Raw genomic sequence first — 25,358 nt, 5'->3', positions numbered from 1 at the left:
GATTAGACCAATGGTCCATCTAGCTCAGTATCCTGTCTCTGACAATGACCAGCCCCAGATGCTTCAGAGGAAATGAACAGAACAGGGCAATTATTGAGTGATCTATCCTTTGATGTCCAATCCTAGCTTCTGGCAGGCAGAGGTTTAGGGACACCCAGAGCAGGGGGTTGCATCCCTGACCCTCACTATTAGCCATTGATGGACCTATCCTCTCTGAACTTATCTAATTCTTTACTGAACCCAGTCATACTTTTGGCTTTCACAAAACCCCCTGGCAAGGAGTTCCACAGGTTGACTGTGTGTTGTATGAAGAAGGACTTCCTTATATTTGTTTTAAACCTGCTGCCTATTAATTACATTGGGTGGCCCCTGGTACTTGTGTTATGTGAAGACTTGCTAGAGCTTATGCACTTTTCTGTTTTTCTCAGTAAGATTTGACTTCTAATTTTTAAAAGCCTCTTTTACTCTGTTTAGCCATGGTGGAAATTTTTTGGTCCGCTTACTTTTTAAAATATATTTGTGGCATACATATAGTTGGAGCCTCTATTATGGAGGTGTGGGTGGGTGGGGGTTTAAATCCATGCAGCTTGCAACTATTTCATTCTTGTGATTGTTCCTTTTAATTTCTGTTTAACTGGCCTTCTCATTTCTGTGTAGTTCCCCTATTTTGAAGTTAAATGCTACTGTGGCGGGTTTCTTTGGTATTTCCCCTTTACAAGGAAGTTAACTTTAATTAAATTATGTGCTATTACCAAGCAATTCAATTGTATTCACCTCTTAGACCAGATCCTATGTACTATTTAGGATTAAACCAAGAATTGCCTTGCCTTGTAAGGTCCAGGACTAGCTGCTCCAAGAAGCAGTCATTAATAGTGTCTAGAAATTTTATCTCTGGATTGCGCCTGAGGTGACATGTTCCCAGTCAATATGGGGATAGTAGAAATCCCCCCGTTATTATTGGGTTTTCTGTTTTTGTAGCCTCTCTAATCTCCCTGACCATTCACAATTACTGTCACCATCATGGTCAGGTGGTTGGCAGTATATTCTTATTGCTATACACTTATTACTCAAGCATGGAATTTCTATCCAGAGAGATTCTGTGGTACAGTTTGATTCATTTAAGATTTTTACTATATTCAACTCCATGCTTACTTACATATAGTGCCACTCCCCCAACAGTGCAATGTACTGGGTCAGTCCTATATATTTTGTACCCTGGTATTACTCTGTTGTATTGATTATTGTTGTTCCACCACGTTTCTGTGATGCCTGTTATCAATATCCTCATTTAATACCAGGCACTCAAGCTCACCCTGTCTTAGTATTTAGACTTCTTGCATTTGTATACAAGTACTTATAAAATTTGTCAATATTTAGTTGTCTGCCTTCCTATGATTGACTGTTTCTCTTCAGTTCCTACCTGTACTTTATCAACTTCTATCCTCTCCTCCTTACTAGGATATAGAGTATCCCCTTTAATAAATCCTCCCTTAAGAGATGTCTGTCTGAATGTTGTGCTGCTCCGCACCTGTCAGTTGTCCCCCAGCCCTTAGTTTAAAAACTCCTCTACAACCTTTTTAATTTTACATGCCAGCCTGTATATCTGGCCTGAACTGCAGCATCTTCCAATAGGAGGATTTTAGGAGTGTTGCCAGGTTAGGAAGACTAACAAGTACCCAGTGTACTGGCTTGTGGGAACACAAACCAGGACTACAAGGGACAGTGGCAGATCGTGTCAGTTTATGCCCTGTTTGGACCTGCAAGTGAGGATATGATGTGCATCTTTCTCTTTGCTACTTCTTCATAACATGTCTTCATACAAGCTAGTGAAATCATGTGTTGGGCATGGATATGAGGCCTGAATTACAGAACTAGGTCAGGGGTGTTCTGAGTGGAGGCTCTGGTTCAGGTCCATCTCTAAAAAGAAATCAAACATTAAAATTGTAACAGAAAAAAGATGACACTTACTGGAGGAGTCCTTGGCTCCCCTTCATATTTCCCCGCCATGCTAGGCCCATGTGGCCTTTTATTTTTCATGATCTAAAGGGACTAGTAACCATGGTAAAGTCAGATTATTTCTATCACTGGTGGGTTGAGCTGTACTCTACTATGAAAGTTGGTAGGAAGGATGGCTTTGTGGATAGGCTATTGGGTTGGAAAGGAGACTTGAATTCAATTCTTGGCTCAGTCACAGACTTCCTCTGTGACCCTGGGCAAGTCTCCTCCTTTATCTACCCTATGCCTCTCTTCCCCATCTGTAAAACAGGGATCAAACCATGAAGTTGGATAAAATCCATTAATAATTAAGAGTTGTTCAGATGCTGTGGTGATGAGAGCCACATAAGTACATAGATAATACAGCATTTTTTCTCTCACTAACTGTGGACCTCAAAATTGCCTTATTCTACTTGCCATCTTGCCATTCTCTCCCCCTGCAGTTCTGACTGGATTTCAGCAGCCACATTCACTATGCTGCTTTATTTCAGGGTTTTCTCTGGAGGGGCTCGTCACTGAGGTATCCCTGTCTCCAGTCATGCATGATTTTAGCCTCTTCGCTCCTGAGAGGTGGTATTAGCTCCATTTTAAAGAGGCTGAAAGTGGGACACTGAGGTAAAGGGGCTCGCCTGAGGCCATCCAAGGGTGTGTGATAACACTTCACGGAGTTACATACACACCCAAGAGGAATCAAAATCAGGCCCTAGCATGCTAGGGAGGGGAATCGGAGGTACAGATTTTGTGATGGAGGGCATTAGGCATTGGCCTTTAAACCTTCTGGAGATCTGGGTTCAAATCTTGATAAGTTGGTGGTTTAATCCTAGACTATTGGCCTGCATGACCACCACCACCACAACCAACTTCCCCACTCCCTCTTCCCAGACACACATTTGGCAGTCAGTGCTCAGAGGCCTGGGACTGGAATAGAAGGGGATGAAGCACGTCAGTACTGAGGTTCATGGCTGGAGTTGAATAGAGAAATGATAGTACATAACAGTCCCACAGAATCACAGTTTAAATTATTGCTATAGAAAACAGCCCTACCTATGATGCCTTAGCCCTAACTTTTGGTGTCTGAAAGAATAATGTTGTGTTTCCATAAGGAAGAGATTGACAGTTCTAAGGGATCTCTTTGTAACCCCACCTTTAGTCTCCCAAAGATTGTATTCAAAGCTTGGCCCCTGAGATTGACTGAGCAAAAAGGAGAAGATACATCTGATGGCAGCAACTAAGGCAACCGTGCGTCCTTGGCCGTGACAAAACTGGGAACTTCTCTCAGAGGCAGAATCTTCTCTGGGTGACTGAGAGGAGGTGTTACTTTGTGGGAGCCAGCTGTATGCAAGTGGCAAGATGAATGTTGTCTGGCAATTGCATGTTTTTAACCACTGTCAGAAGAGTCCGAATGCTTCACAAATAAGCTAAAGAGCACGTGCTTCTCCTTACACAAACAGTCACAAGCCCTCCTATGCATACACACATGCATGTTGTGCTTGGTGCCTAGAGAACACTCAAGTGGGGTTCAGCACCATAGTTAACATTTTGAATTTGTGTCTCTCAGGTGCAGAGGATGTGTGCTTCTAGGCGGATACTGCTGCTTGCGCTCACCTTCCTGGCATACACGGTGGACTCCACGTCGGCATATGGCACTGCTGAAACGCTCTGTGGTGGGGAACTAGTAGACACACTGCAGTTTGTCTGTGGGGACAGGGGCTTCTACTTCAGTAAGTAGCTCTGGCATTTTTTTTTGTGTTGAATTGACTGGCTACTTGGGCATCAGGGAAGCCGGAGGGGCATGGAGCAGGAAATGTTCTCCTCCAAAGACACATTAGCGCAGACGCAATCACACATGCTTCTTCATCCCTATGGATGAACAGGTGACTTCTAAGAGCACTGGTCCCACGTCCCTGATGGGCAGCTCACACTACTAGGATTCAGTTCATTTCCAGGGAGACAGAGCTCGTTCTAAAGATCTCTCTGACCGAAGGTGCCATAGTCTGGTATCAACACCCCCATGTGCCCAGCATTAGATCTAACATAACTTACCCTGGCTCAATGCACTACCCACAAAGTGAAGGCTATCGGAAATACACTAGCAGTTGTGATAAGACACGTGCAAGAGAGTAGAGAATCTATGCCCTCTTTTATGTCACCTTACTCCCATTTTGCACTGATATAAGCGACTACCCAAGGAGCGAGACAGGGGAATCGGGCCCCAAGTGTGATGAAGATTCTACCATACCGGCGGAAGCCCTTATTTTTCATGCATGTGGCTGTGCCAGAAGTGTCAAAAGGAAGCTGCCCATTATGCTAGGAGTATTCGCTGGGCGGAAAACTCCCATATCTGAGGTGGAGCAGGGAGATTGCTGGGAAGTTGATCACACCAGTGCAAGAATGCAATTGCCATAACGATTTTCCCAAGCCATTTTCTTATTACTGCATGCTCAGTCTGTGCCCTGCACGTGTGAAAGCTTGTACATACACCCAGACACACACATCCAATTAGGCATTCTGCTTACAGTTTTACCTGCGGCTTACGGACAAAAGCTGCCAATAATAACATAAATTGATTTCAGAGGAAATGCTCATTTTTCCTTTTTTATCTGTGCAGCTCTGGTTGTCTGCATTTGTCTGTTTCAAGCCACTCCCAGTGAATTTCAAAGGCCCCAAGCATGGATAATGACCCACTGCTGAAAATAGTAGTTAACAGTCCTTTCCCAACCTGTTGCTCTATCACTGGTGTCAAAAAAAAATTGGTTAGCTGCCGGCATACAGGGCAAAAATGTCTTCGGCGGCGTTCCTGGAAATATGGTAGAGACCCAATCACATCACGCTTTCCGTCACAATATCACATTGTTTTGTCCCGTTTATACTAGCAGCTAAAAGATTCAACAATTGTGAGGTATAGGAGGGAAAGGAGAGGAAGGATGAACATACTGTGGTTAGCACCAGGCCATTTTCCTCATGTAGACAGGGTCACACTTCATCCCTTACGTTGGGCAAATTCATTTCTGCAGTGAGGATGCAGCTCCACTGGTTTCAGTAGAGCTGCACCCTGAATTTGTCGCAAGAGTCTTGTTGAGGCATTTCAATCCAAGGACACTATTTCTCCCTCCCCCAGTTAAAGAATAATTCCATCTTGCTATTCGCTTGCTGACTGAACTGCTTTAATCTAATTACAGGAGTAACACTGAAAGACAAGTATAATTTGTAGGAAGATGGCCAGGAGAGGTAAAGGTAGATAGCAAATGCAGTCCCTGTTATAAATTCTCCCCTCCCTTACCACCCATCTGACTTAGGCTAATTAGTGGCAATTCTCAATCTCAATTGGTAACCAACTGTATAGGATTTATTGATATCTAGATCTCAGTTTTCAGGGGGAAGGGGAATGGCTACATTTAGAAAAGAACCCAAATCTCAGCTTTGAATTTCCACCCCCAAAGTGTTTTGGTCTGAACTTTGAGGTTTGATTCAGCACAACTGATGTCGCATCAGTTCTGTTGTTTTGCCTCATCTCACAGGAGCAGAAGGAGGTTCCAAAACTTGCATAGTGCAAACCACATTGAGATTGTCTCCTGGACCCATCACCTACAATTCATGGTGGTATAGAATCATAGTGTCATAGAACTGGAAGGGACCTCGAGAGGTCGTCTACTCCAGTCCCCTGCACTCAAGGCAGGGCTAAGTATTCTCTAGAGACCATCCCTGAAAGGTGTTTGTTCTAACCTGCTCTTAAAAATCTCCACTGATTGAGATTCCACAACCTCCCTAGGCAATTTATTCCAGTGTTTAACCACCCTGACAGGTAGTTTTTCCTAATGTCCAACCTAAACCTCTCTTTTTGCAATTTAAGCCCATTGCTTCTTGTCCTATCCTCAAGACGTTAAGAAGAACAATTCTTCTCCCTCCTCCTTGTAACCACCTTTTATGTACTTGAAAATTATCATGTCCCCTCTTAGTCTTTTCTTTTCCAGACTAAACAAACCCAATTTTTTCAATCTTCCCTCATAGGTCATGTTTTCTAGACCTTTAATCATTTTTTGTTGCTGTTCTCTGGACTTTCTCCAATTTGTCCACATCTTTCCTGAAATGTGGTGCCCAGAACTGGACACAATACCCAGAACTGGACACAGTGTGGTGCACTGTCCCTCGATTGGCCATCCCAGTGGCACAGCAGTGTAATATTAAGAATGCTACTAAGAATTTTTAGCTGTACTGGTGTGATTGAGCAGCTGATCATAAACTGTCACCAGCTACTTTTCTGCTGACCACTAGCAAGTGCTCCAGGGGCTACAGTTCTGGAAGCTGGTTTGGAGCACTTCCTTTCTGTTGGTTAGCTTAGCTGCAAGAGTTTGCAGTTCTAGCTACTCTTTCTGTTCTCATCTTCTGCCTTCCACGTTTCCTTCTGTCAACAGACCACATGCCAAAATTCTGCTGAGACTATAGGACCAGAGACTTGCTGTACTAGCCAATTGTGAAGAGGATAGCTCTGTCTGGGTCTAACACCTCTTCCTCTCTGTCTATATATAGTTGAGTGTCTGTCTCTCTCCTTTTGGGCGTCTTTCTCCCCTCCCCCTCTCTGGGGAGGAAAGGGAATGGGGCTTTTGTTTTGCTGACATACGGATCTCCTTTCACCTCAAGTAACCCTTTCTTCCAGTCCAAAATAAAAACACTTTTGAAGGCAGATAAGCAGCTTCATGCCAAGTGGCAAATACTCTTTTCTTCTCTCGATTTTTCTGAAGGGTCCCTGTGCCCAGGGAGAGGAAATAAAACCAGCCCAAGCCCATGTTAATCCTTTACCACCTAACAAGGGGTGCTTCATAGGACCTGCAATGTAAATCAAATTACACCTTGCAAGTCATGGGAACATGTCACTATACTGAGACACTGGGCACAGAGGAGCATAGCATAGAAACATGCTTATTAGCTCTGAAAAAGCCCTCCGTGGTATCTGAATTAGAATGTACCCTAATGATCTAAGGAACTTTCTCTTTAGTTTATCTCCTGCTCATTGTGCTGAACTGAGTATTCGGAAAATTCTGGCTTTACTTTTCAAAACTGGGGCCAGATTTTTCATAACTGCTTAGCACCGGGCAGCTCTCATTGAGAACGCTGGCTGCTCAGCATGCCATTTAAACAGTGCTTAATTTGTAGTGAAAGAGGTGCCGGGGCTCAAGCAATTAGGTGCCGGGGTTCAAGCAATTTTTTTTTTTTACTTCCATAACTGATGCGGCAAGCCCAGTAGCGCCGGGGCTACAAACTGCCAAGCCTAGAGGTGCTGGGGCTGAGCTCTGGCAAGCCCTGGCACAAATTAAGCACAGCATTTGCATGCATACAGGGGAGCTGAACCTGTTGGATAATCTGGCCCCACACACATTGCTGAACTCCTCCTGCATCCATCAGAGAAAGGTCTAAACATTAAAATGTTTTGACTTATTTCATGCATCGCTTCTCTTCCAGCACTGGGATTTTCATAGGAACCCACTGCTATACATCAGTATGAAAGGAAATAATTTAAAAAAGTCAATTAAAATTAAAGCACTAGGCAGGCATCGCTGGGAGGCATAACACTGTTGCATTTAGGTGCCTCCATTAGCCCTGGTTGCTGTAGTGTCTGAGCACCTCTCGAACATCCTGGGCTTGATTCTCCATTGCTCTGCACTGTGGTGTTGCCATTTGCACCAGTGCCTGGTGGATGCAAGATCCCATCAGATCAGAATGGCAACACTTTATACCCACTTTAGACCGGTGTCATTGACAATACAAGGTGCAAAGCAATGGAGAGCTGGGCCAATGTATTTATCTGGTGAAGCAGGGAAGTACACCGGAAGTACACAGTGTAGGGGACTAAAAATTAAATTCACTTGGGAGAATCACAATTGCCAGCCTCAGGTGTTCATAAATAATGAGATTATCTTAAAAATATGCATTGGGTTCTTTTTTATATGCCCTCTGGATTCGGAGTCTTTAGGACTCACATTTTCAAGCTCTTCTGCACAAGATCAAGAAATATATGAATGACATGAAAGGGGAGATTACTTAGATTGCAAGGTCTTTGGGGCAGGGTCCATCTCTTTGTTGTGTATTTGCACAGCGCCTAGCAAAATGGGTCTTGGTCCATGCCTGGGGGCTCCTAGCTACCATCGCATTACAAATAATAAATATTAATCATGACTCCCAAGAACCGCAGCTCTAAAAGAAATACAAACGATCATGGAGATTGTCGGTGTTGAAACTAACTTTAATGGCGGTGCCTAGTTAATTACCAGAGGACCATTTCTGCTGGGTTGTTAGTACACAAGGATGACACTCTGAGTCAGTGCTGGTACTGGCAACTGAGGGGACGGGATAGATGAGAGAAATCATCTCTTTTTATAGAAACCATAAAAAAGTTTTGAACTTTTGAAAATACTTTTTTGCTTTGTCTGGTATGGTTTCTCTTGTAAGCTCTGTGGGACAGGGATTGGCATTGTCTGTGTAGCAACCCAGTACAACAGGGCCCAGATGCTACCGTCGCCCAACAGCGATAAACGGAAATGGAGAGTATGTACTTGCTGCTCCCCAGGGTCCCAATCCTGTAGCCCTTACTCCTGAAGAAAACTCTGTGAGAAAGCCCACTGATGTTTAAATGGAATTCACACATGAATGAGACCTGCAGGAATAGTCCAAAGGCAACAGTTCTTCTGGGCGCACGCCTAATTCCAGGCCTTATATCTAAAGGGTGTGGGGGTTTTTCTTTGGTTTAAGCCAGTGGTTTTCAACCTGTGGTCTGAGGACTCTGCCAACTATGTCTAAAATTTCCAAGGGGCCTGCACCTCCATTTAAAATTTTCTAGGGGTCCGCAAATGAAAAAAGGTTGAAAACCACTGGTTTAAGGGGGTGGGCCAGTGGAGATGTTGTTTCTTTCTATTCTGCATGGAAATGAGCTAAAACCGTAATATTTAAATCTAGATCTTGTGCACCCCCCAGGCGATAAGGGTTGAAGGAATATTTTGATCTGGGATTCTGCTTCAGCTCCTCTCCATTTCTGTATTTAGTGAAAGAGGATGCAAAGGTGTTTTGCAGTAGCGGAGAAAAGTGGGGAAACAACAGTTCTGAGACATGCGAAGAATGCACATCCTCCTTCAGCTGGTACCAAATATGTGATTTTTTTTCCCTCCATCAAATCATTTCAGGAGGAAATTTGGGGAGAGACACGCTGAAAACATTTTGCAATGAAAACTCCTATGACCCTCTCACAACGTAGTATAAACCTCTCCCTTTGTAGCCAGGTCCTCCGCTGGTGTAGATCAGTGGAACTTTTGCCAATTTATACCAGCTGAGGATCTGGTCCTAGAGGTTAAGTGATCTTGCAGGACTTTTGGACTGTTTGTATTTGAGCAAGGCACTTGTGAAGATTTTCCTCTGAGGCTGATGAGAGGAGAGAGTGGCAGAAAACCAGCTCTCTAAAATGAGTTGGATGTCAAAACACCAAACTCTGTGTGAATGTTTCTGAGAAAGGCTCCGACTTGCTGCTACCCAGACCCTTCTACAGTCCAACGCAGTGATGCAAAGGCAGCATTGAAGGCTATCGTTCTGACCAGGAAGCTTTTTGCACCAGTGTGAGTGACTGCACTATGAGCAGGATGATGGTGATTTAGGCTCAGAGGCATTAGAATGAGGGGTGCAGGGCCAAGAGTCTGACACCAGGGTTAGGGCCTCAGCATGAGCAAGGGACTCCTGCTATGAGCAAAAAAATAAAACAGAACCAGGGAGAGGGGTGGATAGAAAGGAAGACCTGGATCTGGAGTTGTTGGAATAGGGGCAGTGGAGGAGGGGGGAAAGGGGGGGGTGTCTGACTTCTCTGTAAACAACAGCTCCTGTTTCCTCCTTTCCAACAGCTGATAAGAATTTAGCTCTTTCCAACAGCCACTTATGCTGACAGGGCACATTCTTTCTCTCTGCCATTCCTCACAATAACACTCGGAAAAAGAAGGGGCGGGGGGAGGGAGTTGCTGCTGGGTGGGGGGGAGGGGCGGGGGGGAGGGGCAGGCGGGGGGGAGAGGGGGCGGACTGAGACAATGGCTGTGGCTGCCCAGCCATCTGACAAAGGCTTTCTTGTTAGTCTCTACATTCCTCTGACAGGGGAGAGGGGATTGTTTACACCCAAAGCCTCATTCCATTTGGCTTGGTGCTTGACTGATTGGAGAAACCGGGGAGACCGGAGAATCCTAAAATTTCTCCTGTGTGTGGCACACAAACACGCAGCGCGTACACGCTGCTTCCTCCCTACGCAGCCATGAACAAGTACATGCGTTTCCCCCACCCCGTTCACAGACATGCATGTGGTGCGTCCCACCCCACCCCACACACATACCGCTATGCACATAGAATCGTAGAACTGGAAGGGACCTCGAGAGTCATCTGGTCCAGTCCCCTGCACTCACGGCAGGACTAAGTATTCTCTAGAGCATCCCTGACAGGTGTCTGTCTCCCACGCAGTCTCCCTCATGCATACATCCCCGTACGTGCGCTCAAATGTCACTGCTAGTAGCAGTTTAGATTGAGAAGCTGATGGCCGGGGGAGCCAGAGAAATTCAGGGATGACCAGTCTAGCAAACCTGTCCACACTTTGTGGCTGGCGTCCTGGGGCTGTTTGAATTAAAGGAACAGATCAGCCAGCACCTCTCCTCCTCTGTGAGCTCTAAAAACAAGCTCCGAACATTAGGTAATATTCTGGTCAGTCTGCTTTCTCCAGATACCGGCTCTCCAGCAATGGGCTCCCAGACCGGCAGCATGACCCAGTGTCACTTGTTGCTATGTGGCACTCCTATGAAAAGCAGAAAGGTGGCCACCTGACGTCTGCCCAGCCACGCCTGCCACACTCACTTTGATTTGGAAGATCTGAATGTAGGTGACGTGAGCAGGACTGGATCTTCTTCCTCCAGCTCCTTGCTAGGTCACCTAGGATATGCATGTGCATACACCCATGGGCCTCCCGCAGTAGCACTTGTTTCACATCATACTAAGGGAGAGGGAAGAAGTGCTATCAAAAATCCTGTTTGCTACTTACATGCATGACAAAGCTGAGGCCTGCAGTTACGCTGCAGATATTTGCTCTGCGGTGTAAGTATTAAAGTGATAGTAGAACCTACATAACTATAATAATATTACCTAGCTCGCTTTTCATCAGTAGCTCTCAAGGTGGTTTACAAAGGAGGGCAATTTTAGCTTCATTTTACAGGTGGGGAAACTGAGGCACGGCAAGGGGACGTGATTTGCCTGCGGTCACCCGGAAGCCCAGTCGCTAGGTGACTGAGCGCAATCGCTTCTTCTTGCTGCAGTCACAAGGGCCAAAAGTATTCAAAAACATGGGTGCAGAAAATTAGGTATCTAAGTAGCACTGGCCTGATTTTCCCACAGATGCTCCATAGCCCACACTGAAGTCACAGGGAGATGCAGGTGCTCATCACCTCTGAAAACACTGGCCAGAGACGATGCATAATACTTTGCTATGAAATGCACTTGCACTGCCCCAGCAGCGTTCACGTGCGCTAATGTTACTGCTAACTCTGCTCTTTCTGTATCCTACTTCAAACCAACCCCCTTCCCCGAGGGGCTTCCCAACTCGGGTGTGGGCTGATCGAGGAAGGGTCCTGTTTTTAAGTGATAATAAAAGTGCTAGGGATTCTGGGTAACCTGGTACATATCAGCAGTACGGGGGGTTGATTTCAGAGGAGCATGCTCAGTAAGCATAGGGCTTTAACGGAATGATTGATTTATGGAGCAGGAAAGGAAGCAGGTCTCCTTGTGAAAATACAGTCATTAGTTAAATAGAGAACACAAGGGGAAAGGTAAACATTTAACTCTTGCACTAATCTGGGAGTGAATGGCTGCTGATCCCTCTTCCATCACCTCTGCCAAAGAATAGATTCCCTATAGTAGTGCGGTAATACAGCAACCTAACCTCCTTCCATGTTTCAGTGACATTAAGGCAAGAGGCCACAAATGGGCCAAAAGCCAGGAAATTCACCCTTCAGTCCATGAATAAATCACATTAGGGAACTAACACTCACCCCAACCTAGTCCAGCAGTGTTATCACCCTTTACTAGACATTTCCTGGCTTCTGTTGCCTTTGGGTCATTATCTAGAAGTAGTTTCTGGTACTGAATATCCTTGTTTGTTTGTTTTTAAAAGCACTAAATCTTTCATGAAAGGTTGTATTGGCTTCTGGTGAGATTCAAATCCCCGGCCATCATACAATTATGTAATTGGAAATGTGTCCTATCATAGGAAAATAGTTGGCAGCAAAGTGAGCAAGGAAAACAGCAGGCAGACGGTTACACAGCAACTTCTCAGGGTTTTCAAGTGTTTTTGTTTGTTTCCTTTTTGGTGGGAAAGGAATGTTGAGTTTGGGGAAAAGGATTGAAGAATGGAAGGTGGAACTAGCAAAAGCAAAAACACAAGGCCATATTGGACTACTCACCTGCCAAACTAAAGGTGGGAATTTCAAGAGTGTTTGGTACTGCATTGACTTCAATGGGAGCAGAGTTAGGCCAATGAGGTGTATTTCTGAGAATCCCACACATAACTGTGTGCAGTAGATATTGGTTAAAATTGTCAAAAGTGCCTAAGTCCCATTTTCAAAAGTGACTTAGGCTGGAATCTGCCAAGAGATTTAGGTACCAAGTCCTCATTGAAATCAGTAGGAGTTAGGTGCCCAAATACCTTTTTGAATCCCACCCTTAGGCTTCTAAGTTACAGTGAAAGTTAATGGAATTTAGGCTCCTAGTCACTTAGGTAAAGCACCTAACTGATAGCTAACTTCTCTCTTTGAAAGAAATGTTAAGTCTTTAAAACATAATCCCTTCCCCAGACCTATGCACTTCAGCACCTTAGGACAGAAATGCTGACACAACCTTCCACTAGTGTGAATGTGAATGGAGTACTATCAAAAAGGGTCACTGCTTTTTCTTGATTTTCACTTTACACTCCCTCTCCTTTTCCTGGAATCATAAATATGCTAAATATTCGAGCTGTTACTAGTTTTTCAGACAGCAGGGACAGTGCAATACTTAGATTCTACTAGATTTCAGTTGCTTATAGGAACAGGTCCCGTGTCTGTAATAGAAAAGGGGACATTTGTCTTGTTAGCTCTCCTGCATCTGAGTATGATCAGTGTCAAGGTTCCTTCCCCACTCTGAACTCTAGGGACCTGTATGAAAACCCCCTAAGCTTATTTTTACCAGCTTAGGTTAAAACTTCCCCAAGGTACAAACTATTTTACCTTTTGCCCTTGGACTTTATTGCTGCCACCACCAAGCGTCTAACAAATATATAACCGGGAAAGAGACTGCTTGGAAACGTCTTTCCCCCCCAAAATCCTCCCCAACCCTACACCCCCTTTCCTGGGGAAGGCTTGATAAAAATCCTCACCAATTTGCGTAGGTGAACACAGACCCAAACCCTTGGATATTAAGAACAATGAAAAAGCAATCAGGTTCTTAAAAGAAGATTTTTAATTGAAGAAAAAAAGTAAAAGAATCACCTCTGTAAAATCAGGATGGTAAATGCCTTACAGGGTAATCAGATTCAAAACATAGAGAATCCCTCTAGGCAAAACCTTAAGTTACAAAAAGACACAAAACCAGGAATATACATTCCATTTAGCACAGCTTATTTTATCAGCCATTTAAACAAAACAGAATCTAACGCATATCTAGCTAGATTACTTACTAAGTTCTAAGACTCCATTCCTTTTGTGTTCCCGGCAAAAGCATCACACAGACAGAGAGAACCCTTTGTTTCTCTCCCCAGCCCCGCTCCAACTTTCAAAGTACCTTATCTCCTCATTGGTCATTTTGGTCAGGTGCCAGCGAGGTTATCCTAGCTTCTTAACCCTTTAAGGTGAAAGGGTTTTTCCTCTGGCCAGGAGGGATCTTAAAGATGTTTACCCTTCCCTTTATATTTATGACAATCAGTTATGCAGATAAATGATTGGACAGCTGTGGATCCCTTCTTAGTATGAACTCAGACAGGTATTCCCTCCCTCTCTGCATAGGCCTGCATTTCCCATCGACCAGGGGTGGCCAAACTTACTGATCTTCTGAGCCACATACGATAATCGAGGGCCGGGCGTGCTTGCTGGGGCTTTGGGGCTTCAGCCCTGCGATGGGGTGGTGGGGCTAGGGTCTTCTGTGCTGTGGGGAAGGGGGTCTCAGCAATGGCGTAGCCAGGTGGGGAAAACAGGGGGAGCGGAGATAAAAAAGGCGCCACCCGGCTGACCTGCTGCTGAAGACCCAGAGCACCACTGGGCGAGTAAAACTTAAAAAGGCACCAAAAAATGTAAAAGGTGCCACTTGTGCTCGGTGGGGGAGTGGCCGTTGCCCCGCTCCCCCCCAGCTACGCTACTGGGTCTCGGGGCTTCAGCCTCACAGGAAGCACCTGTCGGGGCTTGGGGCTCCAGCTCCACTCCTGCTGAAGCCCTCAGCCCCCGCAGGTATGCCCTGTGGGGCGGAAGCCCTGCCTGAGAGACCCCCTCCCCGCTAGCCCCACCACAGAATAGAAGCCCTGAGCTTCTCCTGTGCCCGCCCCCGAGTCTGGTAGATGAAGAATGGGAGGGGGGATGAGTTCCTCCATGAGCTGCATTTTAACTGTAAATGAGCTGCATGTGGCTCACGAGCTGTGGTTTGGCCACTCCCGCCATAGACATTGATGGGAGTTAAACACACACAGAGAAGAGTACATCCACTGTATCTGTAAGTGAGGCCTCTCTCCCTCCCAGCTGTCTTTACTGTTTACCTGCTGATTAGTGGGTATTACAAACTGGAATACATGCACAGACTCATCAATGGGCCAGGCAGCTCATATGGACACACCCACAGCAGTCATGGGGTCTTTCCCTAGAGATAACAAGGCACTAAAATGCACCCTTTTATTTCCAGCAACTTGCAGCCAGTCACAGGGAACTGGCCACTGCTGCTGACCCCAATCAGGGTAGGGCTGGGGTTGGAAATTAGAATTAAATGGGGAGCCACAGTCCGAAGCATGGGGCCGGGGGAGAAGGCTGTGCCTTTAAATACAATCCAAATGCGGGGAGTTCACATGCCACCAACATTTTAATGAGAGAAATAAACTCCCAACAATGCTTGTCTTTTTCCCTTCACTGAACTTTTCTAGGAAGAAAACCATCCTTCTAACCTTCACGGCTCGCTGATTAAAGGTCGTGCCTGAAATGTTTTCAGAAAAGAAAAAAAAGAAAATAGATCTAGCCCAGCTTCTGGAATCATTTAAAAAGATGTTATGAGTCAGCAAAGTCCCCTATAGCAGCTCAGATTCACTATGGTGCCTTACTTGTTCTGGTGACCTTAAAATGTGGCTGTGTGGAGAAGGCAGAAAATGGGGATGTCCGATGAAATAGGACAGCGGTTGTGTTTTTTGGTTTTGTTTTAAAAGCAATTAAACTACTGGTAGGTCTCCGGGGACTTCCTTTCATAGTACATATTTACTGTACTTCAGCAACATGAGAGAGTGTACGTCTCTGCAGAGTTGGTAGGTTAGTCTGAAGAATGTTCTGTGTAACCCTGATGAAAAATGTACTAATGTTATATGGGTCTAAAGGGGCTTTATCCCTAAATTGCTGTTCCAATATGGAAGGGGAATGAGATCTACTGTTATAAGGCACTTTCATACCAGTCTAACTGTGTCCATGCTAGGAGTTGTACGTATAACTACATCAGTAAAAAATGACACCCCTAACTGAAATATCTACACTGGTACAAAAATTGTGCGCTGTTTACATTGCAGTAGTACCTAAAATGTGCTAGGTTCCGTGCAGACCTAGGAAGAAGAGAGGACAATCTAATTCAAAACCACTGGTACCTAACTGGTAGGTCTGCCATTTCAGGTAGACCAGTGGGACGAAATAACAGAAGATTCAACCGTGGTATAGTGGAGGAGTGCTGTTTTCGGAGCTGCGACCTTGCTCTTTTGGAAACATACTGCGCAAAGTCTGTTAAGTCTGAGCGGGACCTCTCGTCCTCTTCTCTTGTGGTCCTGCCAGCACTAAGCAAGGTAAGTGAAGATTGTATCTAGAAATCAGCCACTCTTTAAAAAAAAAAAAAAAATCCCACTGGGAGAGGAAAGTTCTTATCTCTAAGATCTGCTGCTTCTGCAGTAACAACAGTACCTAGAGACCTTCATGGAACATAGAGTGAATATCTTCAGTGGGGAAATAATGTAAAATAACCTGTCCAAAACAAACATATAATAAAGTGAGAGATCAGATGACTAGATGAAGTAAATAAAGAGAGTAGGGTAAATAAAGATTAAAACTGAAAGGCAAGGGAGGACTCAAATGAGTTTAATAAGAACAGAAAGGACCACCAGATCATCCAGACAACTTGTGCTGGCCGCTACAAAGTGGAAGTAGCTCAGTCACGAAAAGTAGTACTGGCTACTGGAGCAACAGGAAAGCATTGTAATCTGGTGGAGAAAGCGGGGGACTGGGCATATGACTCCAGAGTTCTCTTGCTGGCTCGTGTGTTCTAAGGCCTCGGCTACACTGGGGGTGTGGTTCGAACTAAGATATGCAACTTCAGCTACGCTATTTGCGTAGCTGAAGTTGAAGTATCTTAGTTCGACTTACCTGGCTGTCCTCACGGCAGGAAGTCAACCGCAGCGGCTCCCCCGTCGACTCCGTTTACTCCTCCTGCCGAGGTGGAGTACAGCCGTCGATTTGGGGGTCAATTTATCGCATCTAGACAAGACGCGATAAATCGATCCCCGATAGATCGATCACTACCCACCGGTCCGGCGGCTAGTGAAGACATAGCCTTGTTGAACTAACTCACCTCTAGCACTGATCTGCTGATGCAAGGCACCAAGGGCCTGATTTTGCCCGGGGGACTGAGCACCCTCAGCTCCAAATAACTCCATTTGAAATTGTGGATGTTCATTAAAATTCCAAATTGGACCCTGTAAATGCAAATTGCAAGATTAGGGAGATGATTGATTCTCCTTTATGGTTCAGTAAAACCATCACACCAAGAAACAAATTGAGGCCACTTGCTTCCTCCTGTCTCATTTAGTCTTTCCTATCCTCATTTAGCTAAAGAAAAAATCTTGCTGTTAATAATAGTAATACTTAAAGTTTATATAGATCTCAAAGCACTTTATAAAAGAGGACAAGTGTCATCCTCATTGGGGAAACTGAGGCCCAGAGCACTGAAGTGACTAGTCTGAGGTTACAGAAAAGTCAGCAATAGAACCAAACCAGTATCCCATCCACTGTGCTATGCTTTCTCTCAACAGCAGCAATAACTGGCAATGTCTGAGGGAGATGGAACCAAGGGCTAAATTCTTCATTTTAGAGACACCTGCCTATTTTTTGTGGGGAAAAAATTAACATTTAAAAAACGCTCATCCTGCTTGATATTTGCAGAAGGACCATCTGGGCTTTGGGAACAAAGTTGCTAGCATTTCCTAGTGGACAAATACATCGGCCCCACATACAGTCAGGAAGATGAATACATTTGGGCTAAATTGGATTGCAGAGATATCTAAATATCTAACTAAAAACTAGGTTTTGCATCTGAGCAGAGCCCTCGAGTGAAAGCAAATCTAGAAGAAAATGAATTGCCATCCATAATTGCCTTTAGTGGCTTCATAAATACTTCTGCTAGTACAGCAAATCCTTTAAATGAATCCCCCTTTCTCCAAAAGCAGTAACACACTGTCAGGGAAGAGAAGAAAAGCAATGAGAGAGTGCCCATCACAGGTAACTTCATACCCACCAATGCACAAGAGCTGTTAAATATCTCAAAGCCAGGAGTGAGATGTCACCCTTTCCCTCCTAATGCAGACTTTTTGCTTTCAGAGCCTCAGATTGGGCAGGTCTGCCTAGCTGGGTTTCACTGGGGCAACAACAGCCCACGGTGTCATGGGGTTTTCAGCCAATGGTCTATTCAGAGTGACCCTCATTTTGTTTTTCCTTTACCACCCCACCCCCTTTCACTTCTTTCAGGATAGCTTTCAAAAACCCTCGCATGCCAAGTACTCCAAATACGATGTGTGGCAGAAAAAGAGCTCACAGCGCCTACAACAGGGAGTTCCCAGCATCCTCCGCGCTCGCAGGTACCGGTGGCAAGCCGAAGGGTTGCAAGCATCTGATGAAACCAAGGTGCATCGTCCCCTCATCTCCCTGCCCAGCCAGAAGCCCCTGGTAGTGCAAGTTTCCTCAGAAACATCAGGGAACCGGAAATGAACTGTGAAATGGATTCTATATATTTTTTTTTTTTTAAATCTCCTGGGGGGGACTTTTGAGGCCTAACTTCCCTAGCCCTTAGCCCTCTTGGCTGCGAAGCAAGAGGGATATTGCCTTTCCACCCAGAAGCAATAAAAAGGGGGCACTGTAACACCATTTTAAAGAGAACCAAACAACTGACATAGTGAGAATGGGATTACAGCATTGTCAGCAACAACATAATTTCTGTGGCATTGTCCTTTAAGCATTAAAGTGTTTTTTTTTTAAACTTCTGTTTTGTTTTGTTCCCCTATCTACCCAGTATTTTCAAGCCCATACTTAAAAGGGACCGTTTGGCACTTGAACTGTTTTAATATTGGGCAGGGCATGATATCCCACGTGCCAGCAGCAGAATGCAAAAGAAAGAGCAAGAAAAAAGAATACGAAATTGAAAAACAGAAGAGTCCATTCCATGTCTTTCTTGACAAGAAAGTGAAAAAAAATGGGGCAACATTTATTTGGAGGGGTTAAATTTTTTCTCATTCCCACCCCACTTTTTTGTTTGGTGTTTTTCTTGTTTTTGTAAAGAGCAATTTTTTGTTGTTGTTTGCACCTTTACTTAAAAACAAACAAAAAAAGTAACTGAGAAGAAATTCCAAGAAGACCCATCTGAATTTATTTGTGTGTGTATGTGCTTAATTACAAGATTCCAAATCGACTTGCACCTTTTTAAAATCACGGATGAAGTGTGAGAAAAAGGTAAAGGAAAGGGGGGAAAATAAAAAAGAGGAAGTGAACTGATGTTCACTTTAAATAGAGGAGGCGTCTGCATTGCACATTTGCCACGGATTTAGTTGATTTATATATATAATATATATAACTTTTTTTGGCAAAAAGCACTATTTTTATGGGACAATTTTTGTGTAGTATCTGAAGAGGGATTGTAATGTTTAAAATGTGTTATGGTGCTAAAGTAAGTTGGAAGGGGGGAAAACCCAGAAATAGCAGGGGGTGGGGTGGGGTGGGGAGGGAAGGGAAGGACAAGATATTCAATACTGAACTTGAAATTGTAGCTTTTCGTTTTAGGAAAAGTGTGATAAATGTGTTTCTTTTCTCTTCTGAAATATAGCTTGGTCATGACCATATGAGCTAGTTGGCTGTCACTCACATACACAGATGCACGCACATGCAGAAATACGTCTATACGCATTTGTTTAGATCAAAAGGGAATTTTTTGAAAAAGATAAACTATTCTGATGTTGTTAAGGTATCCGAGTTACAACTCTAGGCCCCTATTCTGCAAGAACTTAGGCATGTGCTTAACTTTTCAACCTGAGTGTAGTTCCATCAACTTCAGTGGGATTACTAATAGCGTGGAAAGGTAGGCATACGCTTTTGCAAGATTGGGGCCCTAGCATTCACATCAAGGTTTGTGTGTCATTCATGGAGTCTTTTTTGGTCTCCCTCTACCACTTTCTCTCTGAAGGCTCACTGAGGCCCCAGAGGCATCCAGTGGGACTATTCCCATGTTTGAAGTTTGGCACAGTATCTTGCTGAATCAAGGCCTGCATGAGTTTCCTCAGAAGCAATAGCTCCATGACTGATCATCTCCTTATCCCACTCCTTCCCTTGCCTCCTCCCTTTTCAAAAGGGTAGGCGCAGACTCTACTCCACTGTGATCCTCTTACACCATTCCAGGACAGGTGGGCAGAATGGTCCCTCAGGGAATATCTCCAGCCTAAGGGGTAGAGCTGGCAAAATGATTCTGTACCATCCTTCCTAACAAGCCTGGTCTAGGGAGGATGGCATAGAGAGGCTGCAGTCAAAGCTCGCTACATTCTGGTTATTTTCACTTTAGGGGACCATGGAAAGTCTGAGTGTAACGTAGAGCACTAGGCTGCTCTGATTAACACTGGAGATGGGGCAGACCCCTGAGACAGCCACATAATTCCAGAGGTGCAAAGGTGTTTTTTGCGCCTACTGCAGAATCAAAGCTGATGCCTAGGAGGGAGAGGAAAGCCAATTAGCTTGCGGAGGCTCAACACCGGGGTGAGCAAACAGGTGTGTGAGGTGGGTAGAGGGCTGTAAAATAGGTTGGTTTAATATATATAAAATCTCTCTAGGAACCATAAAAAGGGGGAAATCAACTAAATTTCCCTCTGATATACTCTCATTTGCTAATAAGATGGGGACACTCTGTTAACCAGTCCTGTACTTGCTTTGCCTTATATAGCCAGACATTTAAAACATTTTTTTTTAAAAAAGAGACTACTTGAATTGTATTCTATTTTGTGGTTTTGGGGAGTGAGTGGGAGGGGCTGAGAAGGGGGAGGATATTAATGTATAATCCTTTTGTTTATTAATATTACCTTGCAACGTTGAGCCATGAAGCCTTTGTTTTTAAAAAAATGGCACTGCAATATACAACAAAAAGCAAATCCTTTATTTATTTTATTATTAAATATATATGAAAGAAAACTAAAATTGGTCCAAATTTAAATGGTGGTCTGGGAGTGGGTGGGGAAGGCACAGAGCAAAGAACTGATTTTTCTCTTTGTGTGTCTTTTTAAAAACATAGTTTTTATTTTTAAAAAGAGGGGGAAATGGAGGAAAAAAAAAAAGCTTTCCTGGATGCTTTGTACCAAAAATAAATATTTTTCTTAAAAGTGGAAAATACCTATTAAGCAAATAAATATCCATCTGGAATATGAAGCATGCCTTTTTTCTTTTCACTTTTATTTATTTTTGCTCTTGGGGAAGGGGTGGGGAGAAAGTTGTGCCAAGGGACAATATTCATAAAGGCACAGAGGAAAATTCTTTAAATATCCTCTCTTTTGGCTCAATCCTGCAAGATACTACATATACTCTGGCCCTGATGTAGCAAAGCACTTATAAGCAGATGAGGAATCCAACTGAAGTCAATTGAACTCACGCATATTGTTATCATATGCTTATGTGATTTGCTAGATCCCTTTGATAGGTTTTGCTAGGGCTCAGCGCTTCACAAGTTTTGGCCCTTTCTAAGGACCCAGTAATAGCTAGAGTTCTGGCTTACAAGAAAAGATAGGCCTAAGGCACCAAAGTTCAGACTAAGATTTGAACTTCCACGTGATTTGGGGTCTTGAATATTGTGGGCCTCTCTGCAGTTGTGTGGGCCGAGTTCACAGGTTGCCGCTTTGCACCTTGTGTAGGCATTTGCACCAGTGCAAAGTGGAGGTAAAATCCTACCACTCTCATTTGGTTGCAGTTTCTACCCATGCATAAAGTGTATGCAGATGATGATAAGAGCCAATGGTGCACCAGGTCCTTGGGTCCCAGTTCAGCAAGATACTCACACACATGCCTAAGTGAGTGTTTGCACAGTCCCTTTGACTTCCGTGGCACTACTTGCATGCTTAACACTAAGCCACTTGCTTAGGAGTCTTGGTGAATCCGGCCCTCAGTCTCCAAGTGGAAAGGCTCATGAACTTCAAAACTGAAGCCAGCAGTTGAAGCACCAGAAAAGGCTTTTATTTGATTTTTTTTTAAAAAAAAATATGCTTTAAGAGTGGATTTTCTGGGAGGTAGTATTCCTCTTGTGCTTTATGAATATTCAACTGGGTTTTCATTGACATTCACCCAAGAGTATTCTGAATAGTTGCCTCCCTCTGAACACTTATTTTGCTGTCTGCACAGGGAAAGGGGGTAGTTTCAAGACATTTGGTTTAACTGTACCAAAAGATATTTCTAAAGACTACAATGACTCCTTACTTGGTTGCTGTTCCTTGTGTGAGCTGCCACAGGCTCAGTCCCTCCCATGTTAGAGGGACTTTTTTAAGGCTTCAGTGCTGAAACTCAGTAGCACTATAGAATTAGCGTAGCGCACAGACCTCCTCTCCTGCACGGTATGGGCTGTTTACTCCGTGGTAGCTCTAGGGAATAAGGGAAAGTTTTAACGCTTTCCTTGCTTCAGAAAGAAGGCTAAGGCATCTAGAGATGATACAGATAGAACCTAAAACGTCAACCAAACCTTTTCCTATCTGCGGTCCCTGGTTCCCACGGGGAGCATAAGCAGAAGTGCTGGAAATACCAAAAGAAAACCCTCTCATGATGTTTCCAGCTCTGTATTGAAGATGCGAGAGGTTTGGTTCAGGTTTTGAGTAAGCATTCAAATTCAACCTTTGAAGTTTGGCCCATCGCTAATTGCATGTAGTGGGTGGAGCTGTGACGTAACACAGGAACTAAAAGGGAGTCCTGCAGCCGTAATTTGATCAAAGTCATTGAGTTAAACAAAGTATCAGTAGGTGTTTCTCCTTTTGGCTGGTTCACTTCACTTGGCCAGAAAGACTGAACGGGTTAAGCTCCATATGGAACTGGGCAATGCCTGGTATCTTTAAGGAATGAATGACTTACCCTTTTCTGACACATTATGTTGCTGGGGGCTTCTGTTTAGGGCATTGGACCAAATGGGCTAAGCTACAGAAATATTTTCTCATCGATAGTGTGGATGGGGTTGGAGTCAAGATCCTGCAAGTGAGAACGAGAGGGATTTCAAACACTATTTAGAAGTTCTCTTGTTAGTCCCACTATCTGATTCACCTTATCCCTATGCCTTGCAGAGCACTGAGGTCTGCTCCAGGTTACATTGGTGTAAATGAACTCAATGGATTTATACAAGTAGAACTGATCAGAATTTGTCCTTGTGCTCCTCTGTTAACTAACTACAACAGTTATAGATCTGGTAAGGGGCCACATTTGCTTGTGTGGAAAGAACCAACCTAGTTAGATGACTAAGAGACTTGAACACCCAATTCCCATTAATCGTTTGAAAATCTCTGACCAGAAACTTAACCCAGTTGGTCCAAGTCTGTCGCACTGATGACATGTCTCACACAGACTTTCCGTGTGGAACTGTGCTCGTTCAGACAGTGCTTCAGAGAGCAGAGGGCAGGGGAAGGACAATTTTACAGCTTTTTGTTTCAGCACAGCATCTGAAACTGCCAGCACCCTATGGGCTTCATGGAATTCCTCTGGTGCCACAGAAATAACCACAAAAATCATTTCTCTCCTCCTATCCCATTGCCATTCTGGGTGATGATTTTAGGTATTGCTTCTCTGTAGGTTTGCAGGGGGAAGCAGGGCCAGCTGTTTTCACACTAAACATCTTTGTTGGCATTCATTTTCAGCATCATACACTGGGATTTTGGGGGTGCAACTCATTTATGGAAGTGGCACAACTAATTCTTTGGCTGCAGTGTTTAAAGCGTATAAGTTAGTGTCTCTGCATTTGGGGAAAATCACTTTTTCTTCGTATACATTATTTTATGGCTTGTTTGCTGGTAAACACCAGAGCTGTTCTTCCAACCTTCTGTGCATAGCAATAGCACTTTAGGGATGGAGCAGGGCCCCCAACTGGTTCCATTGTCTTAGTATCGCACAATAGCTTCATCCACTTCATCCTGCCTGATCTCAAAGGCTCAGTCTTTTGGTGATGGACCTAGCTGCCTCTGCACTAAATGAAGGGAAGAATTGTATTTGTTGTTTAAAAAACTGGTTTTGTCATTGTATGTATTACTGTCCGCTCATGTTTTATATGGTGGGGGATGGGGTGGGGTGGGCTGGGAAGGGTATTAATGTATCTTGAATCATTTCACTTGTGTGCACTCAGCCTAATATGCAAGACTCAAACTGCCCGGATTCTGCACCTATTGTACTTTTCATTTGTATCAATAAAGCAATCAGTTATAAGATCCCCTATGGCCTCTGGTGTCTGTTTCATTTTTAATGAAGAGGTACAAAATATCACTCCCAATTCTGCAATGACATTCGTTCCGAGAGATCTCTGCACTAGTATAGAGACCCCAGTGACTTCAAGAGTGCTCAATGCAAGCACGGGGTGAGCCCGCAGTGGCGTCAGCATAATACAGCCTGCCATTAGGTACGATGCAATCAGCCAACACTTATTATGCTTACATAAGAGACACTAGTGCATCAACTTAGTTCCAGGACCACTCTATATAATGACTTCCTCACTTTACCCTGGTCCCCAGTGAAGAAAGGGTTAAACCTGGCTCAGTTTCTCTCTGCCTTTTGCAGAGGATGAGCAGGAAAAGGGTTGTAAGCATGGCTTCTGGTGGTAGCAGAAGGACCGTAATGCCTTTGGGTGGCAAGGCTCTTCCCCCAGGTCTGGGTTGAACCTCCAAGCTGGGGCACCCCATCTCGCAACTTCACATTCTGCTGGCTCACTTATTTTTATTTGTTTGAAGCATCCCTCAAAACAAGACCTTGTGGACTGCAGCTGTAATTTTCTGCTGAGTCCATTTCACTTGCTTTACAAACCCCTGTTGCCCCATGCTTGTGTGTGTGCGTCTGATTCCCAGCCCATGAGGGTCCTCTCAGCTGGCAGATTCAGAGCTTTGGCCCTTTAGCTCAAGCTGTACCAGCTCATGCGTTTACCTATGGAGGCCCCCGGTTCATTCTCTGGTGTTTTGGCCAAGATGGTGGCTGTCACTGAAGTCAGAGATCCTGCAGAGAAGGAGGGAAAATGGGAGCCCTCAGAGCCAGTGGAGGTGTTGAAGAAATCTGCTGGGGTGCAGTGACTATTATATGATGGATGTGCAGCAGTGTCAGCTTGGGAGACCCCCCGGCACAGGGCACATTCCTGGTAGGGTTAGTGGTGGTGGGGAGGCTAGCTAAAGGGAGGGATAGAGGGAGGGAGAAGATTGGGAAGACCATTCAGGGTGGATCTGTGTCCTGGCACTTCTGTGCCCTTGCCATGGCCCATACAGGCAATATGAAGTGAGGGCTACTCTAGCCTGAATAGAGGAGGTACGACCTACCTCCGCTCTGTCCCCGCACCAGCAACAGGAATGCATCTGGCCCCCTCCGCCTGCATTTTTTTTTCTGCTGTGAAATCGGGATCGTTAGAATAATTTCCACTTTACAGGAATTTAATGTGGAGGTGCTTGTGAAAAGTCTTCTGATGGAAAGCTTTAGAGAATTGCTAATATTGTTTATGCAGGAAACACAGCAGCACCTCAGAGTTACGGACACCTCGAGAATGGAGGTTGTCTGGAACTCCGAAGAAGACTTCTGCCACACAGGGGATTGGGTCTGCAGCTGCACGGAGGGGGTCAAGACTCTGGGTGTGAGGGAGGGGGAGTT

At 44.5% G+C, this 25,358-nt stretch overlaps 1 protein-coding gene across 1 annotated transcript in view; it reads left to right on the top strand.

Annotated features, from left to right (window-relative positions):
* Positions 1 to 23,947, top strand: part of IGF2 (insulin like growth factor 2) — a 34,071-nt gene extending 10,124 nt beyond the window's left edge. The window contains exons 2-4 of the mRNA XM_073347250.1: positions 3,554 to 3,716; positions 15,879 to 16,045; positions 17,997 to 23,947. Coding sequence (XP_073203351.1) covers positions 3,554 to 3,716; positions 15,879 to 16,045; positions 17,997 to 18,236 — 570 coding nt within the window. The 3' untranslated portion in view covers positions 18,237 to 23,947. The remainder of the gene's footprint in view (positions 1 to 3,553; positions 3,717 to 15,878; positions 16,046 to 17,996) is intronic.
* Positions 23,948 to 25,358: the final 1,411 nt, after the last annotated feature.

The sequence above is a fragment of the Lepidochelys kempii genome, chromosome 6 (genome assembly GCF_965140265.1).
Source record: "Lepidochelys kempii isolate rLepKem1 chromosome 6, rLepKem1.hap2, whole genome shotgun sequence".
Lineage (NCBI taxonomy): Eukaryota > Metazoa > Chordata > Testudines > Cheloniidae > Lepidochelys > Lepidochelys kempii.
The sequence above is the reverse complement of the archived record's forward strand: the minus strand, read 5'-3'. Positions and strand labels throughout refer to the sequence as shown.